We start from the raw sequence: 23,571 nt of genomic DNA, 5'->3' as shown, positions 1-23,571 counted from the left end.
AGCAAAACATCACACTTGGGCAAATTCTTCCCCTTTGCTAAGAAACTGTCTCTCAAATTCCATTTCCTATTTTATTAAGGATTGCATTGCTCAGCAATGGAGTATTTAGGTAGGGCTTTTGGGGGTACTGCTTTATTAAATATATATTTGAAGGGCCTTTCTTGATACTTTTTAAGTTTTTCCATTTTGGATACATTGAAGGCCAATAAAAATTAAAAAAAAAAAACATAGCTATTCGTTTGTGGCGACTTGCATAGCTTTTACTTTTGCATTCGTTTGCATCTTGAGGCAGAGAACTTGGTGGATGTGATTATTGCTTCTGTGGTTCCTCCTTGGGATTTACGTAAACTGGGGGGGGGAATATTCCTGGCCTTCGGAATCATAACCTTTGTGCGTCTGTGTGAACAAATAAAAAGAATAGTTGGGAAACTCTTTCAGTTAAGGAGAGGGAGGAGGCTTATTTTGTTTTTTTGATCCCCAGCTTTACGTCTGGTTTCACCCATGTGGATTTCTATCAAAGCCAAGATGATTCTTGGAACCTAGGCCAAGCTTAGACATTTCAAGTTGGAGCAGCGCAAGCTCAAGCCCTTTCAGAAAAACAGTGACAGTTAAAAGGTAGTTTTTGCAGATGCACATTTGAGAGACATTTTAATCATCTCGTCTCACGGACCTTCCTCATGCCTGGGGAAAACCTGAACAAAACGTGCACAGCGCCTCCTAACCCCGCGATGGGCGTCAGGCCCGTCCGGGCCCGGGGCAGCCGCCGACCCGGCGTCCGGGCACACCTTGCGGCGGCGGGGCGGCGGCACTGCGCCTGCGCGCGGCCCTGGCGGCCCCCGCCCCGCGTACCTGTCACTGGACCGCCGGCGCGCGGGCCGCGTGAGGCCGGATGGCGGGAGCGGGGGGGCGGGGCGGCGAAGGGCGCGCGCGTGCGCCAGCGGCGCGGGGCCCGCCCGCGCGCGCCCGCGCACGCCCGCGCACGGGGGCGGGGCCCGCGCTGGGGGCGGGGCGGGGGCGCGCCGTGCGCGTCACGTGGCTCGGGGGCGGGGCCGGGGGCGGGGCCGGCGGCCGGCGGGGCGGGGCGGGGCGTCGCGGAGCCGCGGGGCCGAGGGCGGGCGCAACAGCTGCTCCGCGAGCACTTTCTGACCCAACAGTCCCCGTGCGCCGGACGCGCCGCGGCCCTGCGGCCCTGGGGACCCCCGCGCCTGCACTGTCCCCGCGCGGACGAGTAGGGGGCGCCCGCGCCTCGGCCCCCGAGAGCACCCCCGCCCCGCTCACCTTAGCCCCGCGCCCGAGGTGAGCCCGGCCCCCAGATTCTCCGGGCGGGGGGTGGGCTGGGGTGGGGGCCGCCACCTTCGGGGGGCCCTCCCTGGCGCCGGGTCCTCAGGCGGTCTCGCCCGCGGGCTCCGGCCCGGCGGGGGGCCCGGTGCGGGCGCGGGGCCCGGAGGTGCCGGCACAAAAGGCCGAGGGGGCTCGCCGTGGCCCCCGCCCCGGCCTCCCCGCCCCTGCTCCCGCGGACCCCGGCCGCCGCAGGTAAAGGGGCGCTGCGCCCCCGAGCCCGCCCCCCACCCCTGCCCTCCACCCCGCCCCTCTCGGGCGCCCCCTCCCCGCCCGGCTGCGCGAGATCCTGCCGGCGCGATGCCGGGGAGCCCCGGGTGTGCACCGGCGGTGTGGCCGTCGCGCTCACTCCGGGGGCCCTCAGGACGGCCAGGGGCGCGGGGAAGCCCGGGGCCCCGCGGGGGGCTGGGCGGGGGGCTCCTGTGAAAAGTTGGGTGGCTCCGCCCGGCGCGTCCCCACGCTGGTCGGCCGGGCCGTGGGGGCCGGGCGGGCGGGGGGCGACGGGCCGGCGCGGGGTCCCCGACGATGGCCCGGGAGGGGCCGGCGCAAGTTGGGAACGGGCAAAACAATGCGTCCTAACAGGCGTCCCCCGTAGACAATGGCCGGGACCGAGCGCACGGGCCGGCGGAGGGCGCGTCTACCGGGCCGAGGGAGGGGCTTGGCCGCGCCGCAGACCGGGGCGCCCACCCCGGCCAGGCCCCCGGGCGCCCCCAGGCCCGTCCCCGGGCATCCCGGGCTTCTGCCCATCCCAGAGCAGGCGGTGCACCGGGCCGCGTTTCCTGGATGTCTGTGATATGCTTTTTAATTTTTTTTTTCCCTTTAATTTTGAAAGATTTTTTTAAAAAAGCAACTTCAAAAAAGTAACCCTTAAAAGCTTTAAGACTGTATCACTCAATTCTAGTGGGACGCGAAAAGCCAGCTGGAAGCAGAACTAGGAACTCTATAAAGGGCAGGAGGGATTGAAATGTTAGCCTAAAAGTGTTTGTTTCTTTTTTTTAAAAGGGAAGTTTCTGCCAGGAGGCGCTGAGTGGCGAAACCGCTCAGTTTCAGATGTAGAGCCCTCTTCACTCTTGATTTGGTCCCAAAAGGCGAGCCCCAGGGGGTGGGCAGGGGGCGAGAGGGGAGGGCGCTGCTGGGGGCCCCGGGAGGCTGGATTTGGGGCGGCCCGGGCGGGCTTGCTCGGAGGGGGCCAGACCTGGCCTGCGGGGTGCACAGGCCGGGACCGGCGACCCGGGGTCGGAATAGATGTCCAGGTCCGGGGTTGGAATCTACGTTTTAGGATTCAGGGTAGGGCCGCCGAGGACGGGAAGCCGCATTCTTGGGCGGGTGGGTGGGGGTGGGGAGGGCCGGGGTTGGGGAGGGGAAGTTTTCGAGCGAGGCTTAGTAACGAGAGCAGGAAAGGGCCATCACTGGCCACTTCTGGGCCCCCAAGCAGCCTGTTCACACTTGGAGCAGTGTAAACTTTCCTTCTCTTTTTGTTGTGTTTTCCAAGAAAAGAATAGTCACTGCAGAGTGTGAGGCTTTGGTGCGCTGGTTCCACTGTGAAATTCCTTGAGCCTCAGTTTATCTTTCTGGATCAGCCTATAGGCCTTGGAGTGTTGAGCTTGAACATTCCTTAACGTGTGTTGAAGGCATGGCGGCTCCAGTGCCGCCTTGGCAGGTCTGGGGGCCTGTGTTACTTGCCCTGTGCAAGCTAGCTGGCTTCCTAGTTTTCCGGATCGTTTGGAAACGTTGAGCTGTATGTTTTCAGAACCCGAGGTCTGATTTACTTCAGGTTGATTCAATTATGTCTTCATCGCTTTCGAGTTGGTTGAATGAGTTGACATGAGATTAAGCTCAACAAAAGAAAAGGCAGGGTAACAGCAGCTGCCGCCAGGCCCGGCCACCAGGTAGGGGTCTTGAAGGAAGCCTTTCACCTTCTCCTTTGTGTGTGTCAGGAGGTACATTTAAAATTTTCCACACTGTACTTTTTTCCCCCCTCCTGGGATCGATGGACTGCCTTGATTGATTGATATCAAACAAGATTTAAAATAGTGACTTTGGTAATAACTTTGAGAATGAGTAATAGACCTAGATTTTCCATGCAGCCTTTAGAGCCCTAGTGACAAGTGCAGAGTGGTCACCTAATTGCTTTTTGTCTGAAAAATATAACAGTCAAACCACCAGTTTGTGCTTGCTTAGTTAATGTGTGCTGAGGACTTTGTAAGGTGTGTCCTTAATGGCAGATGACGTTTTCTGAGAAGCCCTATTTATTTTAGATACTGTTTTGTTTGGTATTCTAAAGACTGCAGTGGTGTGTGTGTGTTTAATACCCCTGTTTTAGTGGAAGTTGACCCCCACCCCAAATTGCTGCCATCTTGAATCAGTTATATAAATAGTGCTAAATTCAAGAGGCAGTGACTTATTTAAAAATTCAGTGGTTGGTTAGTTACAAGCCAGATTGATCATTTGTTTGGCTTGTTTGGTAGAATAGGGTTTATAATCTCACTGTCTGGGATTTTAATTACTTGGTGAGGGGGAGGAGGCTGCTCCTTTAGAATTGCCCAGTGATTTGCATGCTGCAGGAGGAAGTGGGGGGAAAAGCATGGCTTTTCTAGGTAAAGGACACATACTTTTTTCTTTCATGTCCAACTTCTTTCAGTCATTTTCTCTTCACAACACCATCAAACACTGCTGTTTGACCTTTGCTGGTTTTTTTTTTTAAATTTGTGAGACCTAAGTTTAGTGCTTGTCTTGGGTTCATATTATTCCCTTTCACTTGTTAATCAAAAAAAGGAACTAATACACCATTCAGATAAAGCTTGTAGAAAATATTCCCCCGGTCACCCTGGAGAATTGATTTAGATAACAGCTTGATCTCCCCCCTCCCAGGTAAGGGAGGAAGATGGAGGGTTAGGGTTAGCCTTTGCCAGTAAAGGTTTAAACAGAGGCTGGTCTGAGTTCTCTTCCTAATCCTCCATTTTTGGCCTGTTTTAATAAAAGCCCCTTCCAGTGGTCCTTTTCAGAGGAAATCTGAAAATAGAACTCAGTCATCAAGTCACTTTCAAACTGATGAAATAATTAAGGAATATAATGGCCTGGCAAGGACAGGGTCCCTCTGTCTCTTCATTTCAGATAAATGCTAATCACTTCTCTGTCTTTTAACAACAACATTTATGATGAAATGGCCTGTTTTTGCCACAGCAGGGTTGCCTGCCCAACCCTGGAGCACTCTTAATTCTGATACGCTTGATTAGAGCCTTGGGGGTCCCAAAAGATGTGCTGTTTTCCCACTTTGTAAAATTCTCTTCTCACAGTTGTTCCAAACACGATATTGGTTGATAAGAACTTTTGAGTAGTTTTAATGACTCTTGACTGCTTAAAATCTACTACTTAAAAAAAAAGACCTCAGGACTGTAAATGATTGTATCTTTTTTTTTTTTTTTAATGTTTTACATGAAGCTTTGTTTCCACTTGGTTGAAAAAAAAGAAAATTCAGGTTGTTCCAGCTCACAGATGCCACTATTGCCTGTGTTTTAAATTGCTCACTTCTAATTTCTTATTTTAGCTGACTTGTCTAGCAGTGTGTTTAATAGGGGAATTGGAAAGGTGCTGTCAAAGAACTGAACAATGGCTATATATTTTCAAGCTTAAGAATTACACAGTAAGAATGAAACACAGCAGACAGTCTTATCAACTGATGAGTATTTGTTCCACTAGAATAAAATAAATGTAAGGAGACTTTAAGTTAAATGACTTCATGTGGAATACACTGAGTAGTTTTCAAATTACTGAGATGTGTTACAAAATTAAAAAAAAAAAAACAGCCTGGAAGATATTTACAGAACAGCCACCGAAGTGGCATTGAAGGAATCCCAGTCATATTAAATATTCTAAATAGTGAAGGATTTAGTTGCATGTAAATGAAAGTGGTGCCCAGAAGAGTCCTGATTCGTTGCCTCCTCTCCAGGTCTTTGGGGGAGGGGTGCTGACTGGTTTAAATGCACGTGGAAGAAAGGATGAGTTACACAAAGACAGCAGGAAATTTCTTAAATTTGGGGGAGGGAAGCTTGATCTCTAGAGCTGAGTAGCCTCATTTTGAGGGGGCAGTGTTAATCCTTCCGACGTGTTGATGAAATGGTGACTTTGGGGAGGAAGGTGATGTGGATTTTTTTCCTCCAGCTTTTTTTTTACTATAGTTAGGCAAATTTGCAACGGTATGTAGGGCGGAGGATTTGGAATGGAGACCGTGAGGGCAGATAGAAATCTGACTTTGAGGAAGTGGGAGGGACGTGGGGGGGTGGGTAGAGAAGCATCCTTTCCTAAAATCTGCAGCTCATGGTGAGTAAGCTCAGTTCCCACAGAAGTCTCCCCAGCCCTCGAGGGCAGCCTGGCGGCCAGGTGGCACCGCGCGCCCCTCCGTCGAGCTCACCCCGCGCCCACGGCCCGCAGAGTTGGAGGCTTGTTGGCGGGCTCTGCCGAACGGCCCCATTACTTCCTGCCCGGGTCACAGCGTAACTGAGTTACTGGAAATCTGGGGCCGGTTTGGTAATTTGATGATAAAGTTGAGAAATAAAATTACTAAACCCGAAAAGACAGCTGAATAGGCTGTGTAGAGAGAGTGCGTTGAGCTCTGCCCCCTTCGGCCGCGGGGTCCCCTGCCGCAGGAGCGCTGGCCTGCGGTCAGCTGCCAGTCCCCTGAGGCTGCTGCCGCCAGCCCCTGGCTCTGGTTTCTAGATCAGGGAACCTCCGAGTTCAGCAGACGGTTCCCTGGGCTAACGTGGGGAGAGACGGTTCCCTGGGCTAACGTGGGGAGTCCAGGTATGTTTGTTCCCCAGTCAGCATTTAGGAGAAACGCTGTTTCTTGCTCTATTTCCTGCCTGTGACAAGTCAGGATAACCTCAGAAGAGTTCAGTTACACCAGAAGTATTTTTGTGTAGTTTTTAGATTGGCGGGTAAGTTCAGTATATAGGTCCACTGAGCAGTGATTGTATTAACTGAAGGGAGACTTTTTTTCTTCTTCTTTTTGAAAGCAAATAGGTGATTTGAAAGAGCCAGACTTACAGCTTTAGTATTTTACTCAACAGAGATAGGGAGGGGAATATTTAAATGTGGCTAAAGAAAGATCTCATGCCTTAAAAGGCATTGCCCTTGTTTATATATAATCTGAAGTTGGGTTAAATTGGGTATAATTAAGAACACTCACCATTTGGCTCTGTGGAAAAAGAGGTGTGGGTGTGTGGGGTAATGGGTAATATAATGGTTATGGTGATTTGTATATCTGTATATATGCACATACAGAAATATATATATATATATACACACACACTCAGTTATCTGTGTGTGTGTGCAGCATTTTCTCTGTAGGGTTAAAAAATACACTTTTTTTTTGGTTCGTTGAAATTGTCTTTAGTTAGTCCTGTTCAAAATCTTTTCAAAATACTTAAGGTAGTACTGGGTAAGTGGTAATAATAGAAACTCACTGATAGCAGTGCTTCTTGCTTAATTAAAAATTAAAAAAAATTAATTTCCCTTATAGTTCTCTTTCACGTCAAGATGGAATTTTTAAAAGCCAGTTTACAGGCCATAATATCTGTTAATGCTGATATTACTGAAACTAAAGCTAATACGTGGTGCTTTAAGTTCATAGTAAGATCCTTTATGGACCTTAATTGATTTAGGAGGAATCAGGCTGGATTTCATCATCATAACCTGCAAATGTGCTAGTAGGATTATATTTTTATCCTATCTTGGTCTCCCATGTAGAACTGAGCACCTACACTGAATTTCAAGAAAGTGAGACTGTCTTGTCACAGATTCTCAGGCTTTGCCTTTGAATAATCACTCACTTTCGAATAGGTTGTGGTGTTGAATATAAGCTGAATATTTTAATCTTTCTCTTTAGCTTTTAAACATCCTTCCACAGCTATATTAGGAAAGTCAGGTTGACCATCTGCTCAATGGGTGTGACCTTGGTGATTTCCTTGAAATAGTGTTGAAGGATTTAGTCAGTGGGTTTTGATCACCACTGTAGGTTGCTATGCAGAGTTCTCTTCACTTGTCAGATTAAGGAAAAAAATAGTATGTGTAAAAGAGAGAAGGGAAACCTGTAGAAAAACTGTCAGTTTCCTAACCAGATCTTGGAGATAATTTTGAAGTTTAAAGGATACAAATGAATCGGCCAGAGACTAGCAGTTTGTTTAGATTGAATGTTTCAATGATCATTTATTTGGATACCTTGGTAGCTTGGATGACTTGCTGGAATACTGCAAATTACTTGGCTATAAATAGAGTTTTCTGTGTTTTTAACAGGTTGTGAGGACTTTGAATACCTTATTGCTGTACACCATGGTAGCAGATATTCCATGTCAGATAACCTGTTCAGTTGGGGTGTGCTTTCTTTGAGGTCACCGGTTTGAGAACAACTGTACATAAAGAAAGGTATTTCCAAGTCACTTGGTCAGCAAGGTGGCGTTCACCTGTAATTTATTGTGCGTAAGCACAATTATGGTGCCTTTCATTAAGTATTATAGAATGGGTAGTATTTGCTAATTTCCAGGTCTGTAGGTATTGGCAGAATTCATAGTAACTTTGTTCACAAATGAGTATCTGCTTTTTAAAAAAATAAACGGCTTAAAGAACACCAGACTTGCATTTTATTTTAGGTGGTTACAGCAGTATGGTTCTTTCTTTTCAAAGCCTATGTTGTGGTAAATTAAAAAAAAGTATCTACTGAAGTGATCACAACATAACTTAGCTAGTTTCTCTCCAAATAGAAGGTTCTCCTGAATAACCTGTTGCTTTAGGTGCCTGAGGAGTAAATGGCTGACGGTTGAGTGCGGTCGTTAACCTGAGGAAAAGTTAAAACATTGTTAATTTAGATACTGAAAAACTTCCTTGCTGCGCACCTTTCGGTCAGCTCGGTGTGTTCAGAAGGCTCCCTCTTGTGCAGACTAACAGCGTTTAGAGCGAGTGTGTTGGTTTGTGACGTCTGCCCACCTCCAGTTCCTTGTCAAGGCAGGCAGGCCCCTTCAGCCCGTCCTTACTGTCGGCTCTGGGGCCTGCGCGCCCACGCGGCCCTCCGCTGGGGGTGGTCTGTCACCGTGAGCAGGAGGGCGGTGAGGACCTCTGTGTTCCATGCGTCGTCATTCAAGTCTTTGGTATTCCAGGCGCTCTAGAAAGACTTGACTTCTTGGTGAGCAGTCTCGTCTCGGTAGTTACTGATTTGTAGCTTAAGTCTTCTTTGAGTGTCTGTCAAGAGCTGAGGGCAGGGACTTCCCTGCGGTCCAGGGGTTTAGACCCCAGACTCCCGAGGCGAGGGGTCCGGGTTCCATCCCTGGTCAGGGAGCTGAGGTCCTAAACGCCGCCGCACAGCTGAGCCAAAAGTAAATAAATAAATAAAATGGAGAAGAGTTAAAGGCTTTGCTGTGGGAGACTACCCTAGTAGGCCTTGCATTTTGGGTTTGGTGGGTCAATAAGAAAAGTGGTTATAAATCCAAATGATGCACTTTTGCTTCTACTGGTCAGCTTTATGGTATGATTGTATATGATTCATTTTTTATTATCCTCTTAACAATGTAGAAAATGGTCATTAGATGGTAGCCACAGACAGCCATGTAGAAGTCTTGATGAACATTCAAATTAATTTTAGTATCAAGTCAGTTGCGGCTGCTGAGTGTGGCCAGAGACACGCACTCACTCTGCACCCCTGTACTGCTGAGCCGGTGTTTCCTGGGAGCCTGAGCCTCCTGTCTGGGCAGGCGGGGGCAGCAGTGAGCCAGCAGACTGCAGGCCTGCCGCTGGGGCTGAAGGCACGGCCTGTTCCCGGCATCTTGAGAGAACAGGAAGGATGGCTGTGTCCTTTCACTGGAGCTTTTGCCCGCAGAAGACTCCCTGGCTGGGACTTTCGTCCCCCAGCTCCCACCCCATCCTGTTCACCCTCTCGGGCAGCACTGAGGCTCTTCTTTCTCCGAAGGTTTTCTCCAGCGTCCTCCTGTACCACCCCTTTGGGCCTTGTGTTGGAAGCTGATGACGGCTTACTTAACCCAGATATTTGAACGTTTCAAAGATATAAGTTGAAACTAACTATCAGAAGACGGGAATGTCCAGTCTATGCCGTTACGCACTGTGGGAAGTGTACCCACATCATGCTTTTCATCCAGAGTTGTTGGAGTTTAGGATTGCTGTCTTTGGGGAAAGGTTATTTACAGAAAAGTGGAGTTTCCCAATGCTTACAAATGTCAGATTGTTGTCAGATTTCTTTAAAAAAAAAAAAAAAGCTGAAGTCTGACATGCAGGACTTTGATTTTTGTCAAATCAGGACATTAAAAAAAAAACTCTTTTCCTATTGCCACTGTTTGATTTTATAAGAAGGGTGTTTTGGCACCCAAGAAGTAGAAAGGGTCTTAAATAAAGGGCAGGCTTTATTCAGATTGAGATGAACTGTGTGTGGTGCTCAGAGTCACCTTTCTTCTCACTCAGCTGTCGGCTGGTGAAAAGTGTCGTCAGGGCTGGAGAGCTGCTTTTCCAGAGGGTGTGCTGTTCCTTCTTCAGTTACAGTATTACCTGGGACACTCACGCTCAGTAAGTGTTTGCTGAACGAGTAAATGAGCACACGGAAACCTAAAGTATCACTCAGCAAATCCAAATATCATCTCATATCTTGATCAGCATGATCAAGGAGTTACGTCTACCCATGAAGTGCGTCTAACCCCAGGACCATGGATATTTTGAACTCTGCAAGTGGTCCTGTGATCTAACCACCTACATTGAGGAGACGGAGGAAGACAGGTCCACGGGGGTGACAGCGTCAAGGCTGTAACTCAGCCAGGACTGGAACTCGGGCCTCTGGAGTGTTCTGTGCTGCCCAGCAGCTGGCAGCCCAGTCTGTGTGTTTCTCCTCCATTGTGACTGCAACAAAAGGCCAAGAAACTGAAGATAAAACACTTCAGTCCATTCTTTTTTACCCTAAACTTTGATCTGCAGGCTTCCTTAAAGCTTAATGTTAAAGATTTCGTTTACTCTGAACTAAAAGATAACAGGGAGTAGAGGATTTTCTTTTTCTGGGTGTGAAGAAGGGGAAGAAATGTTTCCTCCTGTTCTGAGCCCACTGGCTCCTGCTCTTTGAGGAAGTGGAGAGAAGGAAAGGAAAGTTGTGTGTGTGTGTTTTCACTGTTGACTGTGGTGGGAGCAGTTTGCATGTGTCTCTGTTTTCCTGGGTGGACTTGACTGACCTCAGGTACAGTAGCTGGGACTGTGTGGAAACAGTTCCTGTGCTCACCTTGAAGGTGGAGGGTGTTGGCTTCACAGGCTAATCCTTCTGCAAGTGTGAAAATGTGCTCCCAGCTCAGAGCCTGCGGTTCAGTCAGGTCATCCATTTTGCACCTGGCCAACGCATACGTGAAAGGTGGATTAGAAATGAGAGGGTCTGTTTTCTGATGGAAGTCTAAGCCATGTTGAACCAGCCGTGTTGAGGATCTTATTTAAAATGTGTGCGTTCACAAAGTAGCTTTGTGTCTTTATTTCCTTATTTGTAGTTTGGGCAAGGAAGTCTTACCCCGGTGCCCGTTGAAGGCAGAAAGTTGTTAAAAGCAAACAGGTTTGGGCAGTGGAATGAGGAGCATGGTGTTCAAGGTTCTGCGTGGCCAGGATGAGAAACTATTCCAAAATGTGTTTCTTGAGTGGGGATTTCAGGGAAGGTTCCTATTTTTCAGTGCTTCTGTTGGTGATTTAGGTTATGTGTATCCTCCAGTGTGCTTTTAGGCGTCTGCATTTCTTGTGTGTTTGTCTATAAGACAATGTGAAACTCTGACTTTTAAAATTTTGCCTCAGGTGCTTTCATTGTTATTTTTTTTAAACAATTCTTAAAGTCTCTAGACTTGTAGAGATTGTTTGTAAGGATACACATGCACTTTAGTGGCAGTTAAAACACATTAAGCTCAATATGATCATTTCTGTTCTGAAACTTGACATTTTTGATTTAAATCATTGAAGCACCAGGTTTTCAGTTTAACTGTGAATTTCTCGCAGTTTGATAAGGGTTATTGGATAAAACGCCAGTGGTTTAATTAATGAGCACGTGTAGCAGGACGCTCTGTACACAGCGATATTAGCTAAAAGGGAAGCTACCGAATTGGGTACCTTCTCTGCTTCGTGGGGAAGACCACTGAGTCATCGCCTGCCTTCTCTCCTCTCTGACTGGAGCTCACCTTTTTTTTTTTCCTCCTCTAGGTTTTGGAAATCCCTTGTCTCCAGGTTGCTGGAATCGACTTCTTGCTCAGCTGACTCGCTCACTCTGAAGACAGAGAACTCATGCTTTGTGTTGACTGGGCCCTGCATCCACGCACCGGGGAGTCGCTGCCTGGTCGGAGAGAGATCCCGCGATCGGCTTTGTGACTGAGCTTCCTGGACTTGGGAAGAGAAGACGGTAGAGGAATACACACTTTCTTTTGAATTTTTACAACAAATATTTGCTCTAGTTTTGAAGCCTCGGGCTGCTGGGTGTGTGACAAGTCTTTTACAAGTGGCCTTATTCCAACTCCAGAGATTCCTCAAGCAGATTCTAATTTTATATACAATCCTCAGGAGACAGGAAACATGCCAACCCAATCCCTCTTGGTGTATATGGATGGACCGGAAGTTATCGGCAATTCCCTTGGCACCCAGATGGAGCTCGATGACGCCATGACGATCAAGGGGGCCGCTGCGGTCCCCTTCCGAGCCACGCCGGAGAAGAGCATCATCCAGATGGAGGGGTGCATGCCCCTGGACTGCATGTTCTGCAGTCAGACCTTCACGCGCTCCGAGGACCTCAGCAAACACGTCCTCCTGCAGCACCGGCCCACCCTCTGTGAGCCCGCCGTCCTGCGCGTGGAAGCCGAGTACCTCAGCCCTCTGGATAAAGTTCAGGTGCGCGGCGAGCCTCCCAAGGACAAGAGCTGCAAGGAGAACGAAGAGCTGAGCTGTGAAGTGTGCGGGCAGACCTTCCGCGTGGCTTTCGACGTCGAGATCCACATGAAGAAACACAAGGACTCGTTCACGTACGGGTGCCACATGTGCGGCCGGCGCTTCAAGGAGCCCTGGTTTCTGAAGAATCACATGCGGACGCACACGGGCAAGGCGGGGGCGAAGAGCAGGCCGCAGCCCGGCCTGGAGAGCCCGGCCACCATCAACGAGGTGGTGCAGGAGCCCGCGGCCGAGGGCGTCTCCTCGCCGTACAAGATCTGCATGGTCTGCGGCTTTCTCTTTCCAAATAAAGAAAGTCTCATCGATCACCGGAAGATGCACACCAAAGAAGGTGCTTCTGGGCCCCGTGGCCCGCAGACCGAAGCCCCGCCGGAAGGCAGGCCGTCGCCGGGGGCGGAGCTGCTGCAGTTCCTGAACCTGAGACCCGCGTGCCCCGCCGAGACCGCCAAGCAGCCAGCCAAGTGGATACCGCAGCTGGACCCGTTCACCACCTACCAGGCCTGGCAGCTGGCTACCAAGGGCAAGGTGGCCGTGTGCCGAGAGGTGAAGGAGCAGCAGCCGGGCCAGGAGGGCAGCACGGACAACGACGAGTCGTGCTCCGACAAGGAGGAGCCGGGGGAGATCTGGAGCGCCCGCAAGAGCCAGTCCGAAGGCTCCGGGAAGCCCAGGACGAGTAAGGGCGGTTGCCCCGGCCTCTCCCAAGACAAGGAGAAGTCCAGACACCCCCACGGCGAAGTGCCTTCTGTGGACGCGGACCCCAAGTTGGCCAGCAGCAAGGAGAAGCCGACGCACTGCGCCGAGTGCGGCAAAGCCTTCCGGACCTACCACCAGCTGGTGCTGCACTCGCGCGTGCACAAGAAGGAGCGCAGGGCCGACGCCAGCTCGCCCCCCGCGGCCGCGGACGGCAGGCAGCCCAGGACGTGCTCCCCGGAGCTGCCACCTGCCCTGGAGGACAGCGGGGCCCTGGACCGGGAGGCTGGCTCTGAGGACGGCTCCGAAGACGGGCTCCCGGACGGGCTCCACCTGGGTGAGCTGCCCCCCGACCCCCGACCCCCACCCTGTCCTGCAGGGAGGACAGGGCCCACCGAGGGCGGGTCTGGGTCCTGGCTCTGGTCTCCTGTTGTAAGAGTCCCTAAGCTCTCAGGGCCTTCATCTCCTCTCTGGGACAGTAGGGTGGCCTTAAAAGGCCTGTCGAGGTTGCTTCCTGCTCTAAGAGGGATGCCATGTCATGTTTTGCTAACAGGCCTCACGTTAGCTCACCTGGTACATGTGCTGCATCATGGGGGCGGAGGCCTGGGGTGCCGCATGTCCCCGGGCGGCCCGCAGCGGAGGGTGCCCCGGCCCCCGATGTCCGCAAGGGGCTGATGGGGGCTTCCGCTCACACCCCAGCGCCCCAGTCCTGGTCTGTTGAAGCAGGGTGCCCTGAAAGGCAGTCCATTTGCTTTTCTGCCAAGAGCCAGCTCTCACACACACTCCACGTGCGTGTCTGCGGGCACAGATCAGGACGGGAGTGACGCGTGGGCCACTGGGCGCTGCCTGGGCCGACCGTGTCTGGGGGCAGGGGCTTGTGACTGAGTCACTCCAGCACTTGGTAAAGTACAGAGAGTGAACACATCAAAGCTAGTGAAAGCTCTCACCCGCTCAGTCCCAATTCTGGTGTTCTGGCGGCGCTTACAGGGAACAGAGGCCGTCGCTGAGGGCCTGTTGGTGGGTCTTTTGGGTCCAGGGGGCACCATCCAGGGCAGAGCGTCTCACCTGTGGTTCAGGTCACAACCCTCTTCACAGTTTTTCTCTCTGTTTAGTAATCTTTTATTTGCCTAGGGAACTCTGCTACTGGAGGTCGGTTGATAAACCCCTGCAAAAGCAGCCGGGGAATGATGAGAACATGAGTTGGTCTCAGAAAAATACTGTCGTTGATAGAGGTGGCTGTGCGTTTAAACATACACTGGCGTCTGGTGGTGTAAGTTGGCTGTGTGTTCATGCGTTCACGTCTCTTAAGAGCCCCCTATATGAGACCCAGGGGGACTGTGACCGGGTAATACATCTTTTCTCAAGCCGGTGCCCAGTTTCTTTTCTGATTACATGATGGGTGTGAGAGCGGTCGTTTTCATAGCAAACGTTTAGCGTGTTTTGAGTTTCCTTGGAGGCAGGAAACATAGCATTTGGCATGCATACAAACTTCAGGTTTTAGAAATCTAGAAAATGCATTAGGTGTCTTAATGACATCATGAAAATGACTTTAAACATAGCCTTCTAGTCTTCTAAGTGACTCCTCAGAAACAGTGGCAGTGCTGTGCTGTTTGTAGTGAGAGATGCCCCAGTGCCCGAGACGTGAGTGGGCGGACAGTCACAGTCTGCCTGTAGGTGGCGTGGGCAGGACCCAGTGGACGGTCACATCCTGCCCGTAGGTGGCGTGGGCAGGACCCGGTGGAGGGTCAGTCACAGTCTGCCTGTAGGTGGCGTGGGCAGGACCCGGTGGGCGGTCATTCACAGTCTGCCCGTAGGTGGCGTGGGCAGGACCCAGTGGACAGTCACAGTCTGCCCGTAGGTGGTGTGGGCAGGACCCAGTGGGCGGTCAGTCACAGTCTGCCCGTAGGTGGCGTGGGCAGGACCCAGTGGAGGGTCAGTCACAGTCTGCCCGTAGGTGGCGTGGGCAGGACCCGGTGGAGGGTCACAGTCTGCCTGTAGGTGGCGTGGGCAGGACCCAGCGGACGGTCACATCCTGCCCGTAGGTGGCGTGGGCAGGACCCGGTGGAGGGTCAGTCACAGTCTGCCCGTAGGTGGCGTGGGCAGGACCCGGTGGGCGGTCACAGTCTGCCCGTAGGTGGCGTGGGCAGGACCCGGTGGAGGGTCACAGTCTGCCTGTAGGTGGCGTGGGCAGGACCCAGCAGACGGTCACATCCTGCCCGTAGGTGGCGTGGGCAGGACCCGGTGGAGGGTCAGTCACAGTCTGCCCGTAGGTGGCGTGGGCAGGACCCGGTGGGCGGTCACAGTCTGCCCGTAGGTGCGTGGGCAGGACCCAGTGGACGGTCATTCACAGTCTGCCTGTAGGTGGCGTGGGCAGGACCCGGTGGACGGTCACATCCTGCCCATAGGTGGCGTGGGCAGGACCCGGTGGACGGTCAGTCACAGTCTGCCTGTAGGTGGCGTGGGCAGGACCCAGTGGACGGTCATTCACAGTCTGCCTGTAGGTGGCGTGGGCAGGACTCAGTGGACGGTCATTCACAGTCTGCCTGTAGGTGGCGTGGGCAGGACTCAGTGGACGGTCATTCACAGTCTGCCTGTAGGTGGCGTGGGCAGGACCCGGTGGACGGTCACAGTCTGCCTGTAGGTGGCGTTGCCAGACTGAGTGGAAAACTCGGGCCCCGTTGGCGGGCGGCTAGGATGGCCCGTAATAGCTGGGAGCGCCCAGACTTGGTTGGGTCTGGTTACGTCTTGCTTAACCTTTCTTTGCCCTGATTTCCCTGTTTACACAATTGGTTCATCGACCCTTGTCTTCCACCTCCCAAGGATGATTTCAGCTGCCTATTTATTAAAAAAAATCCTTTAAAGGACAGCACAACAGAATCAGGGGTGAAGCTAAAGGAGCAGGAACCGGGCAGACCGGACGCTTCACGTCCTTTGTGTTGGAGTAAAGGCATTTCGTAACTCTGGATGTGACGCAGCATGCCATAAATCCCGACACACAGCTGGAAGCAGTAAACTGCTGTGACATGCAGGCTCAGCTACAGGCTTGGCGAGCTGGGTGTGAGTGTCAGAGGGAGCGCCGGGCGCTCTGTGAGGGGTTGGATCCTCCTGAATCCACACTGTGATGTGGCCTTCTGGTCTAGACTTGACTTACTGTCATCTACTATCAGCCTGGCTTTCTTTAGATTTACTTTCATGATCAAAAAGCAAAGTAAATGATTTATCATTTTCAACTTTTATAAACTGGATTAATAGCAGTGATTTTTTAAGTCCTTGTGACACCTTTTTAGGCCAAAGGTTGTGTCTGCTGTCTTCTGCCGCAGTGTTTGGAGGGGGCTGTACTGTCTTCACGGAAGTTCAGGGGTGACAGAAATTACATGGTCCTGTCTCTCTTGTTTTTAAGTCGTGCCCCAAGGCTTGTGGGAGTTCAGTTTCCCCATCAGGGGTTGAACCTGGGCCCTGGGCTGTGCTAGTGTGGAGTCCCGACCACGAGACCACTGGGGAATTCTCTGTTTACTTCCGTCTTTATGGTACCTGGAGACTCACCAAGGTTTCTTATAAGCTGTTTTTTAAAATCAGTGAAGTCTATCAATCTAGACTTGGAGTGTGGACAGGGCCAGGCAGAGGCCCTTCAGTTGGAAGTTACAGGGTTTCCAGGCAAAAGGATGAGTTATGCTGACTGTACAGATGCCCCGTCTCCTGTGTGATGTGACCGGCGATGACAGGCGGTTCACGCGGAGCCCACTGCCCCGCGGGACGAGCTGGGCCGTGACCGCGGCCTCCGGGCCTGGGAGCGCCTCTGGGCCTGTGTCCACTCCACCGTCCTGATCATGGACAGAGTGGAGCTTAAAGTCTAAGCCACTGTTTCTTGGGGACAGATTGGGATTCGTCAAGGTTGCCCGTGTGAGCACTTGTGAATCATATGATCTGCTTTCCAAAATCTGCTTTGCTAAATTCTGACAAACTTTCCTAGGCGTTTGCCCGGGGCCAAACTTTTAAAGATTTAAGTTGTGCCTGCTGCCCTCTAGTGGTAGCTGGCTTAATCTTAAGGAAGTTAGTCTTTTTCTCTGGTGGTTGGGAAAGTTGGCATTTGTGTTGGCTGGGTTTCCTAAATTACTTATTCTGAAGAAGCTGGTTATTCCAGCTCGAGTGCAGGTCCAGCTCAAGTTTGCCAGATTCTGTGTGTCTCAGGCCGGGGAGTGCAGAAAGCTGCCTGTTCATTTCAGTCTATTAAATGGTCTTGTGACCGAGGCCATGAAGAAGGGAATCTTCAACAGTGAATTCTGCTGTGCTCAGAAAACAAAACTGTGTGCACACAGGCTTTAATGCTGCACACAGCCTCAAAGCAGCAGTTGGCTGTTTTAGCCAATACCTAACATAAAAATTATTTTAGACTTTCTAAAAATCTTCTACCAAGAATCTTTAAGTCAGCTTGCCCTGTTCACATCCTTGAGCTGTTTTCTTACATGAATATTTTTGTTTCTGTTTTAAGATAAAAATGATGATGGAGGGAAAATGAAGCATCTTACATCCTCAAGAGAATGTAGTTATTGTGGAAAGTTTTTCCGTTCAAATTATTACCTCAATATTCATCTCAGAACGCATACAGGTAAGGAACTCCTTAGATTTGTTTACTGCGTGTATTAGCTCTAAGGATTGTGATGTAATTCTGTGTCTGGTTGTTGTGGTTCAGGTCCTCTTCTAGATCTTTGGGACATCTTAAGAATATGTGTGTAGTCTGTTGATTTGTAGCTGTTGATTTGATTCCTTTAGTAGTATTGTAACTTGATCTGTTTTCATGTGAAGTTGATCTCTTGTTTAATGTCTGATTCCTTTATCCTTACTCTCATCTTATTAAAATCTCTAATATTTTAAAATGTCACAGCTTTATTAATTTTTATGATTTAGAATGAAATTAATAATATTTAATCATCTTTGGCTTATGTTTATTACTATCACTTTTTGGCCACGCTGCTTGGCTTGGTGGGGGCGATCTTCGTTCCCCCAGCAGGTGATTAATCCCATGATCTTGGCACTGGGAGCTTGAAGCCCTAACCACTGGACCCCCAGAGAATTCTCTCCTCTTTTCTTTAGATTGTGGAAGCAGCTGTGACATGATGGTTTGGGAGGCCGTGTGGATTTGAATTTGCATCTCTTCTACTCACTGGCTGTGCACCCATAGGCAGATTAACTTTTCTGCGCTCTCATTTTCTTAGCTGTAAAAGTGGGATAATATTCACTCCCGTAGGGCTGTTATAAAGATCATTTTAAGGTGTGCTTTTTAATTTTGAAGACACATGTTCACATTTTCAAATATTTGGGGTGGAAAGAGTGATAAAGCCACAACTCATGACAGCTTCTGGATGAGAAGATTCACAGACAAGAAGGGAAGGGGGACGGACTCGGTTCTCTCTGTCCTGTGTTGATGCTCTTCATAAGCCTGTGTAGTAAAGTGACACTTCTCGTTTCAGGTGAGAAACCATACAAATGTGAATTCTGTGACTATGCTGCCGCGCAGAAGACCTCCTTGCGGTATCACCTGGAGAGACACCACAAGGAGAAGCAGCCGGACGCCGCCGCGGACGGCAGGAGCGACGGGAGGGCCCAGGAGGCCGAGGACGCACTCCCAGCCGCCGACGGCGCGCCAGCCAAAAATCTGAAAAGATGTTTCGACGGTGCCAAAGATGTTAAAGGCAGCCCACCCGCAAAGCAACTGAAGGGGATGGCCCCCGCCTCTCAGAGCGTCCTGGGCGGCGCGGTGCTCGCTCCAGTGCACAGGGAAACTCAGGATTTCAGCAAGGACGCAGCGGATGACAGTGCCGAGAAGCCCAGCAAGGTCCCCGGCCCCACTTGCTTGGACGCCTTGAAGAAGAGGCCGCCCGCGGACCCTCAGGCCAGCCCCGTGGTGTGCAGGACAGAGGCGGCCGCGGCAGCCCGCCACGCGCAGCCCGGGCCCTGGGAGGTGCGAGCGGACGTGGGCTGCCAGGAGAAGCCCCTGAACCTGTCCCTTGGCGCCCCGCATGGGGGCGCGGGGGTGCCTCTGGGCAGGAGCGTGACCGCCAGCAGCACCTGCCCGTTCTGCACCTTCAAGACCTTCTACCCGGAGGTGCTCGCGATGCACCAGAAGCTGGAGCACAAGTACCACCCCGACGCGCACAAGGGCTGCCGGGGCAGGGCTGCGCTGCGCGGCCGGCGGACCGGCTGCCCGCCGTGCCTGCTGGGCAAGGACGTGCCCCCGCTGCCCGGCGCCTTCAGGCCCAAGCCGCGGCCGCCCGCCCCGGCACAGCCCAAGCCCTCGCCGGCTGAGCGACCTGCGTGCGGCGCCCAGGGCTCCGGCAGAGCTCCGCCGCCTGCGGGCGCCGACGCCAGCACTTTAGCCCCCAGCAACCTCAAGGCGCTGAACGCCCGGCCACCGCCAGGCCTCGGGGGCCCGGGGCCCGGGCCCGCCCGCACCCCGCCCGAGGCGCAGCCCTGCAAGGCGGGCCCGGAGAAGACGCGTCGGCCCGAGCCGCAGCCCCCCGCAGACGCTGCCAGGAGCGACCACGCTGCCAGGAGTGACGGCCCTTGGGCGCCCGCGCGGGACTACGCGTGCGGTCGCAGCGGCGCTGAGCCGGGGGAGCCGCTGCCCAAGCGGCCGCGAGCCGCGCCGGAGCCGCCCTGCGCGCCGTGCCGCCGGCCGCCCGAGCTGCCACAGTACCGCGTGGTGCGCGGGCTGGCGTCCCTGCTGCCGCCCGAGTGTGCCTGCGCGCCCCCCGCGCGCCCGCGGCCCGCGCCCGCCTTCGCCGCCTTGCTGCCCTGCACGCCCGCCGCCGCCGCTGCGCTAGAAGGTGGGCATCTTCGGGGGGCCCGCGGGGCCCTAGGGGGGGAGGGGGCATGCCGGGCGCAGCGGCCCCTTTGCCAGCTCCTCCTGGGCTGGGGGCGGCCCGCCCTGCCCGCCCGCCCTCGTGACCAGCGCGGGTCAGCCCCGCACAGGGCGCCCGGGGGCCCTCGGGAGCGCTCTGCAGGCGCGGGACCCCCGGGCCCCTCCCGGGCTGCTGGGCCCCTTTGGTGTCCAGAGCTGGGGAGCTGCCCTGCCACCTTCTGCCGGGGCTCAGCCTTAAGTGAATCTCAGAGCGCAGCCTTCTCCGTGTTCCCCTCGCTGCCCGCAGGTCCCTTGAAGGCCCCGGTCCCCGGGAGGCGGCTCTAAAGCCCCCGCTGCCCCGGGGCCCTCCCTAGCGGGTGTCCGGCACACACCGGCGCCCGTGAGAGGCGGTGAGGCTGGCGCGGGGACTGTCCCGCTCGGCCGACTCGGTGAAACCGCAGTGCCTTCTGTGGTCGGAAGCTCTGCAGGTTTCTCCGCCCAAAGGGACAAATCCATTTTAAAGACCTCTGAACCTTTGAAATGGAAGGTTCTGGGTGGTGACAGTTCTGTATCAGTGGCTTGATGCCAGTTGATCTGGGGATAGCTAATTAGAAAACAATCGCAGTCCAGTGACTTTTATAAAAATTTTGGCGAAAAAAATAATTTCTGCAGCCATATGATCAGAAGTGTTCCCCCCCCACCCCCCCAGCACTTAAAATGGACAGTGTCATAACTGTGTCTTTTACTTGAAGAGAAAAGATGGCTGCAAGTGAATCGGTCTTTTTTTCCTCCACACAGTTTTGGTTCATGATCCACAAAGGCTTAAAGTCTTTATACTGCCATTTTGGCTTTTAAATTTTACTAGCACTTAGATGATTTTACCATTTAGTGACTTAAAATTCTAAGCTAAGAAATGTCTTCCTGGTAATTAAAAACATTTTACCTTGTAACTAACTTTATAATACATATGCATCTTATGTGTTCTGCTCACATTATCAGTTAGGAATTTTGAAAATTGACTTCTGACAACCCACATACATCTTACCTAATTGTTGAGCTTAATTTTAAATGCCCGTTTACGCTTTTTTTTTTCCCCAACCAGGAAAAAGGCCTGTATCCTATCAACACTTATCTAGCAGCATGCTGCAAAAGAGGAACTATGAGAATTTTATTGGGAACGCACATTATCGACCAAATGACAAAAAAACTTGATTTCTTATTTTGGGGATGAAAGGTGAGCACATACACTGTATTGATTTTACCTAATTGAAAACAAACCATCTAACTTATCCAGTATAATATTACAAAGTAAAATTGCTTTTAACTTGAATTTTGAAGTGTTTTTAAAACAGAGCCCTCAGAGTTTCTGGATATCAGTGGTGATGATCATGGTAAAGTAGCAAAAGCTACTAAAAGTTACTGAGGGCTTATTTCATGCCAGGGGTTGAATGAATTGTTTATCATCATGAACTAGTTTAATCCTTAGAGCTTAGGCCAGCTGCTGGCCATCAGTTTTTGTTAATAAAGTTTTATTGGCACAGAACCACTTCCTTTCCTTTACACATTGTCTATGGCTGCCTGGGGCCACAAAAGCAGAAGTGGGCAGTTGTGGCAGGGACTTCACGGTCTGCAGAGCCGAGAACTGTCTAGCCAGTTACAGGAAAGGTTTGCCATCCCCAAGTTAGGAGGCTCTGTGCCCACTTTGCAGATGTGGAGACTGGGACTTGGCTTATGTAACTTGCTCAGTGCCTTCCTCTGCCTGCTTTTGGCCCTAGGTCTGCAAAGTCCAAGGCCTGTGCCCCAACCCTCCAGTTTAAGTGTTTGTTCAGAACCTTTATAAATCCTTATCAGAGTAGGAGCAGGAGTAGGCCAGAGCAAGGAGGCTTATTTTGACTTTCTGGTTCACACGGCAGATGTATCTAGTGGTAACTACCCAAAAGCTTCAGGTGGCACTCTTGGAGTTGTGCACATGTTAATTTAGTTACTTCCAAGTGTGGGCAGAGGGCATGACCTCTATGTGAGAGTTAACAATAAAGTGAATGGAAAGACTGAGGCTCATGGACAGATTTCATTCCCTCCCAGATAGCTCTTGTTCTGCTAAACCGCTCCCATATCCTTGTGGAGCAGACTCTTGACCCAGTGCCTGCTAGATCTGGATTCAGAGATAGAGCCCCGTGGACCGGGGCAGCGTTTCTGCTTCCTGTTTTCCCTGGGACTCCGGGGCATACGGGCCTGTTCGTCTGCATCCTCTCCCGCTCAGGTGATGCTAGTGGTATGAGGCTGGCGGCATCGCAGAAATGGGATTGGATCCTCTCTGCCTTGAAACATAAAAACGATTTCTGGCTGGTTATTTGCACTGTGTGTAGCGGCAGGTGGGGACCGTCGCGTGTCTGTCCAGCTCCCGCCTCTTCCTGCACCCTCTGGGCTTCTCTGCTTGCCTTTCTCTCTGGAACGTCCTTTCCACACCCTCCTGGCCAAACGACCTTGTTCTGGTACTTACTTCTGCAGCATGTTTGCGAGGACCTGGGGCTTCCGTTGGTGTTCTTCTGTGCTGCTGTGGTTCATACCTCTATGCCCCCGACTTCCATCCTGGGCGGTGCTGCGGTGGTGCCTGGCCCAGAGCTGGGAATTTCAGCTGTAAAACTCCATAGACATTGGCCAAACAGTGTTACACGCGTTTTATGCCCTGTTCTTCTCATGGAGGAGGTTATTCTATTCTGAGTCTTATCTTAAATACTTGTGGTCTTGTGCCATATATTTTCCTTTCATTAGGTATAAATTTCCAGAGTCTCCTATAGGTGGCAGTTGACTTGACACGTATCTGATGTAAATTCTGGTTGTTGGTTAAATCATCTTCATTAAATCACTGTTCATTATAAGCATCTCCTAAATAGTGCAGCTTATTTATTCAGACTCCTGAGACTTGGTTAAAAATTTAAGCTTAAATGGAATCCATTGCATTTCTAGACCCTTTTAGTTCTGTGTATTTATTACACTTTTTAAAAAATTTTGTAAACTGTATTTAGTTTTAGCCTAATCATGTTTTAAACCTTTTTTCCCCCCTTTAGGTCTTGATGGATATAAATGTCTACTCTCCATGAAATTAAACTAGTTCATCCTTTGAAAAAGCAAATGTTGAAAGCTACTGAGATAAGCTGTGATTGTACTGTGTGTGTAACACATCGAGGAACACTACGGTTTTGTAAAGTTGTTCTGTTAACTTTTGTACCAAATAGCAATAAAGACTAGTTGGAAGGTTTGGGTTGTACACGAATGGAGACTGGACATCATCTCTATTTTGCCCCGAATAATATGTTTTTTAGAATTGACCAAATAAGAAATGGAGGTTTTTGTTTTTTTTTTTTTTTTGCATACTTGAGCGCTGCTGAAAAGAAATCATTTGGGTTGGGGGGTGGGGTGGGGAGAAAGTATATAACGCTTGCACCTCAGGTAAAAAATTTTGTAAATATATGTTGTAAACCTGCTTGTTTAAATACTGTGTGTATTCTTTTCCTCTAATGTTGCTCATCACTTTGAGCACATTCCTGCTATTTGTCCTCTTTCATCTAAAATGTACGGTTTTTGTTTTTTTTTAATCTCAGTGATTTGTATTATGTCAAATCTTCCACAGTCTCTTGTCTTAATGGAAACATCGACTCCCCATGAACATGTGCTGCTCAAACCAAGATCAGCCTTTCTCTAGTTGGTACCCTTTGATTGCAAGTTTCAGTAGGTCGTCTGAGGAAGACCCAGACCCATAA

At 51.2% G+C, this 23,571-nt stretch overlaps 1 protein-coding gene across 6 annotated transcripts in view; it reads left to right on the top strand.

Annotated features, from left to right (window-relative positions):
* ZNF217 (zinc finger protein 217) overlaps positions 1-23,057 on the top strand; it is a 37,359-nt gene extending 14,302 nt beyond the window's left edge. For 3 of the 6 annotated variants that reach the window (XM_065922207.1, XM_065922206.1, XM_065922208.1), the window contains exons 2-6: positions 11,548-13,309; positions 17,462-17,578; positions 18,441-19,796; positions 20,913-21,044; positions 22,879-23,057. In XM_065922207.1, the coding sequence (XP_065778279.1) occupies positions 11,914-13,309; positions 17,462-17,578; positions 18,441-19,796; positions 20,913-21,022 (2,979 nt within the window). In that variant the 5' untranslated portion in view covers positions 11,548-11,913 and the 3' untranslated portion in view covers positions 21,023-21,044; positions 22,879-23,057. Of the gene's footprint in view, positions 1-1,127; positions 1,297-5,454; positions 5,476-5,937; positions 6,111-11,547; positions 13,310-17,461; positions 17,579-18,440; positions 19,797-20,912; positions 21,045-22,878 lie in introns of those variants that run through there. The other 3 variants (XM_065922205.1, XM_065922210.1, XM_065922209.1) reach the window with 3 other exon arrangements.
* Positions 23,058-23,571: the final 514 nt, after the last annotated feature.

The sequence above is a fragment of the Muntiacus reevesi genome, chromosome 2 (assembly GCF_963930625.1).
Source record: "Muntiacus reevesi chromosome 2, mMunRee1.1, whole genome shotgun sequence".
Lineage (NCBI taxonomy): Eukaryota > Metazoa > Chordata > Mammalia > Artiodactyla > Cervidae > Muntiacus > Muntiacus reevesi.
Note: the sequence above shows the minus strand (reverse complement) of the source record. Positions and strands in the feature narration are given on the sequence as shown.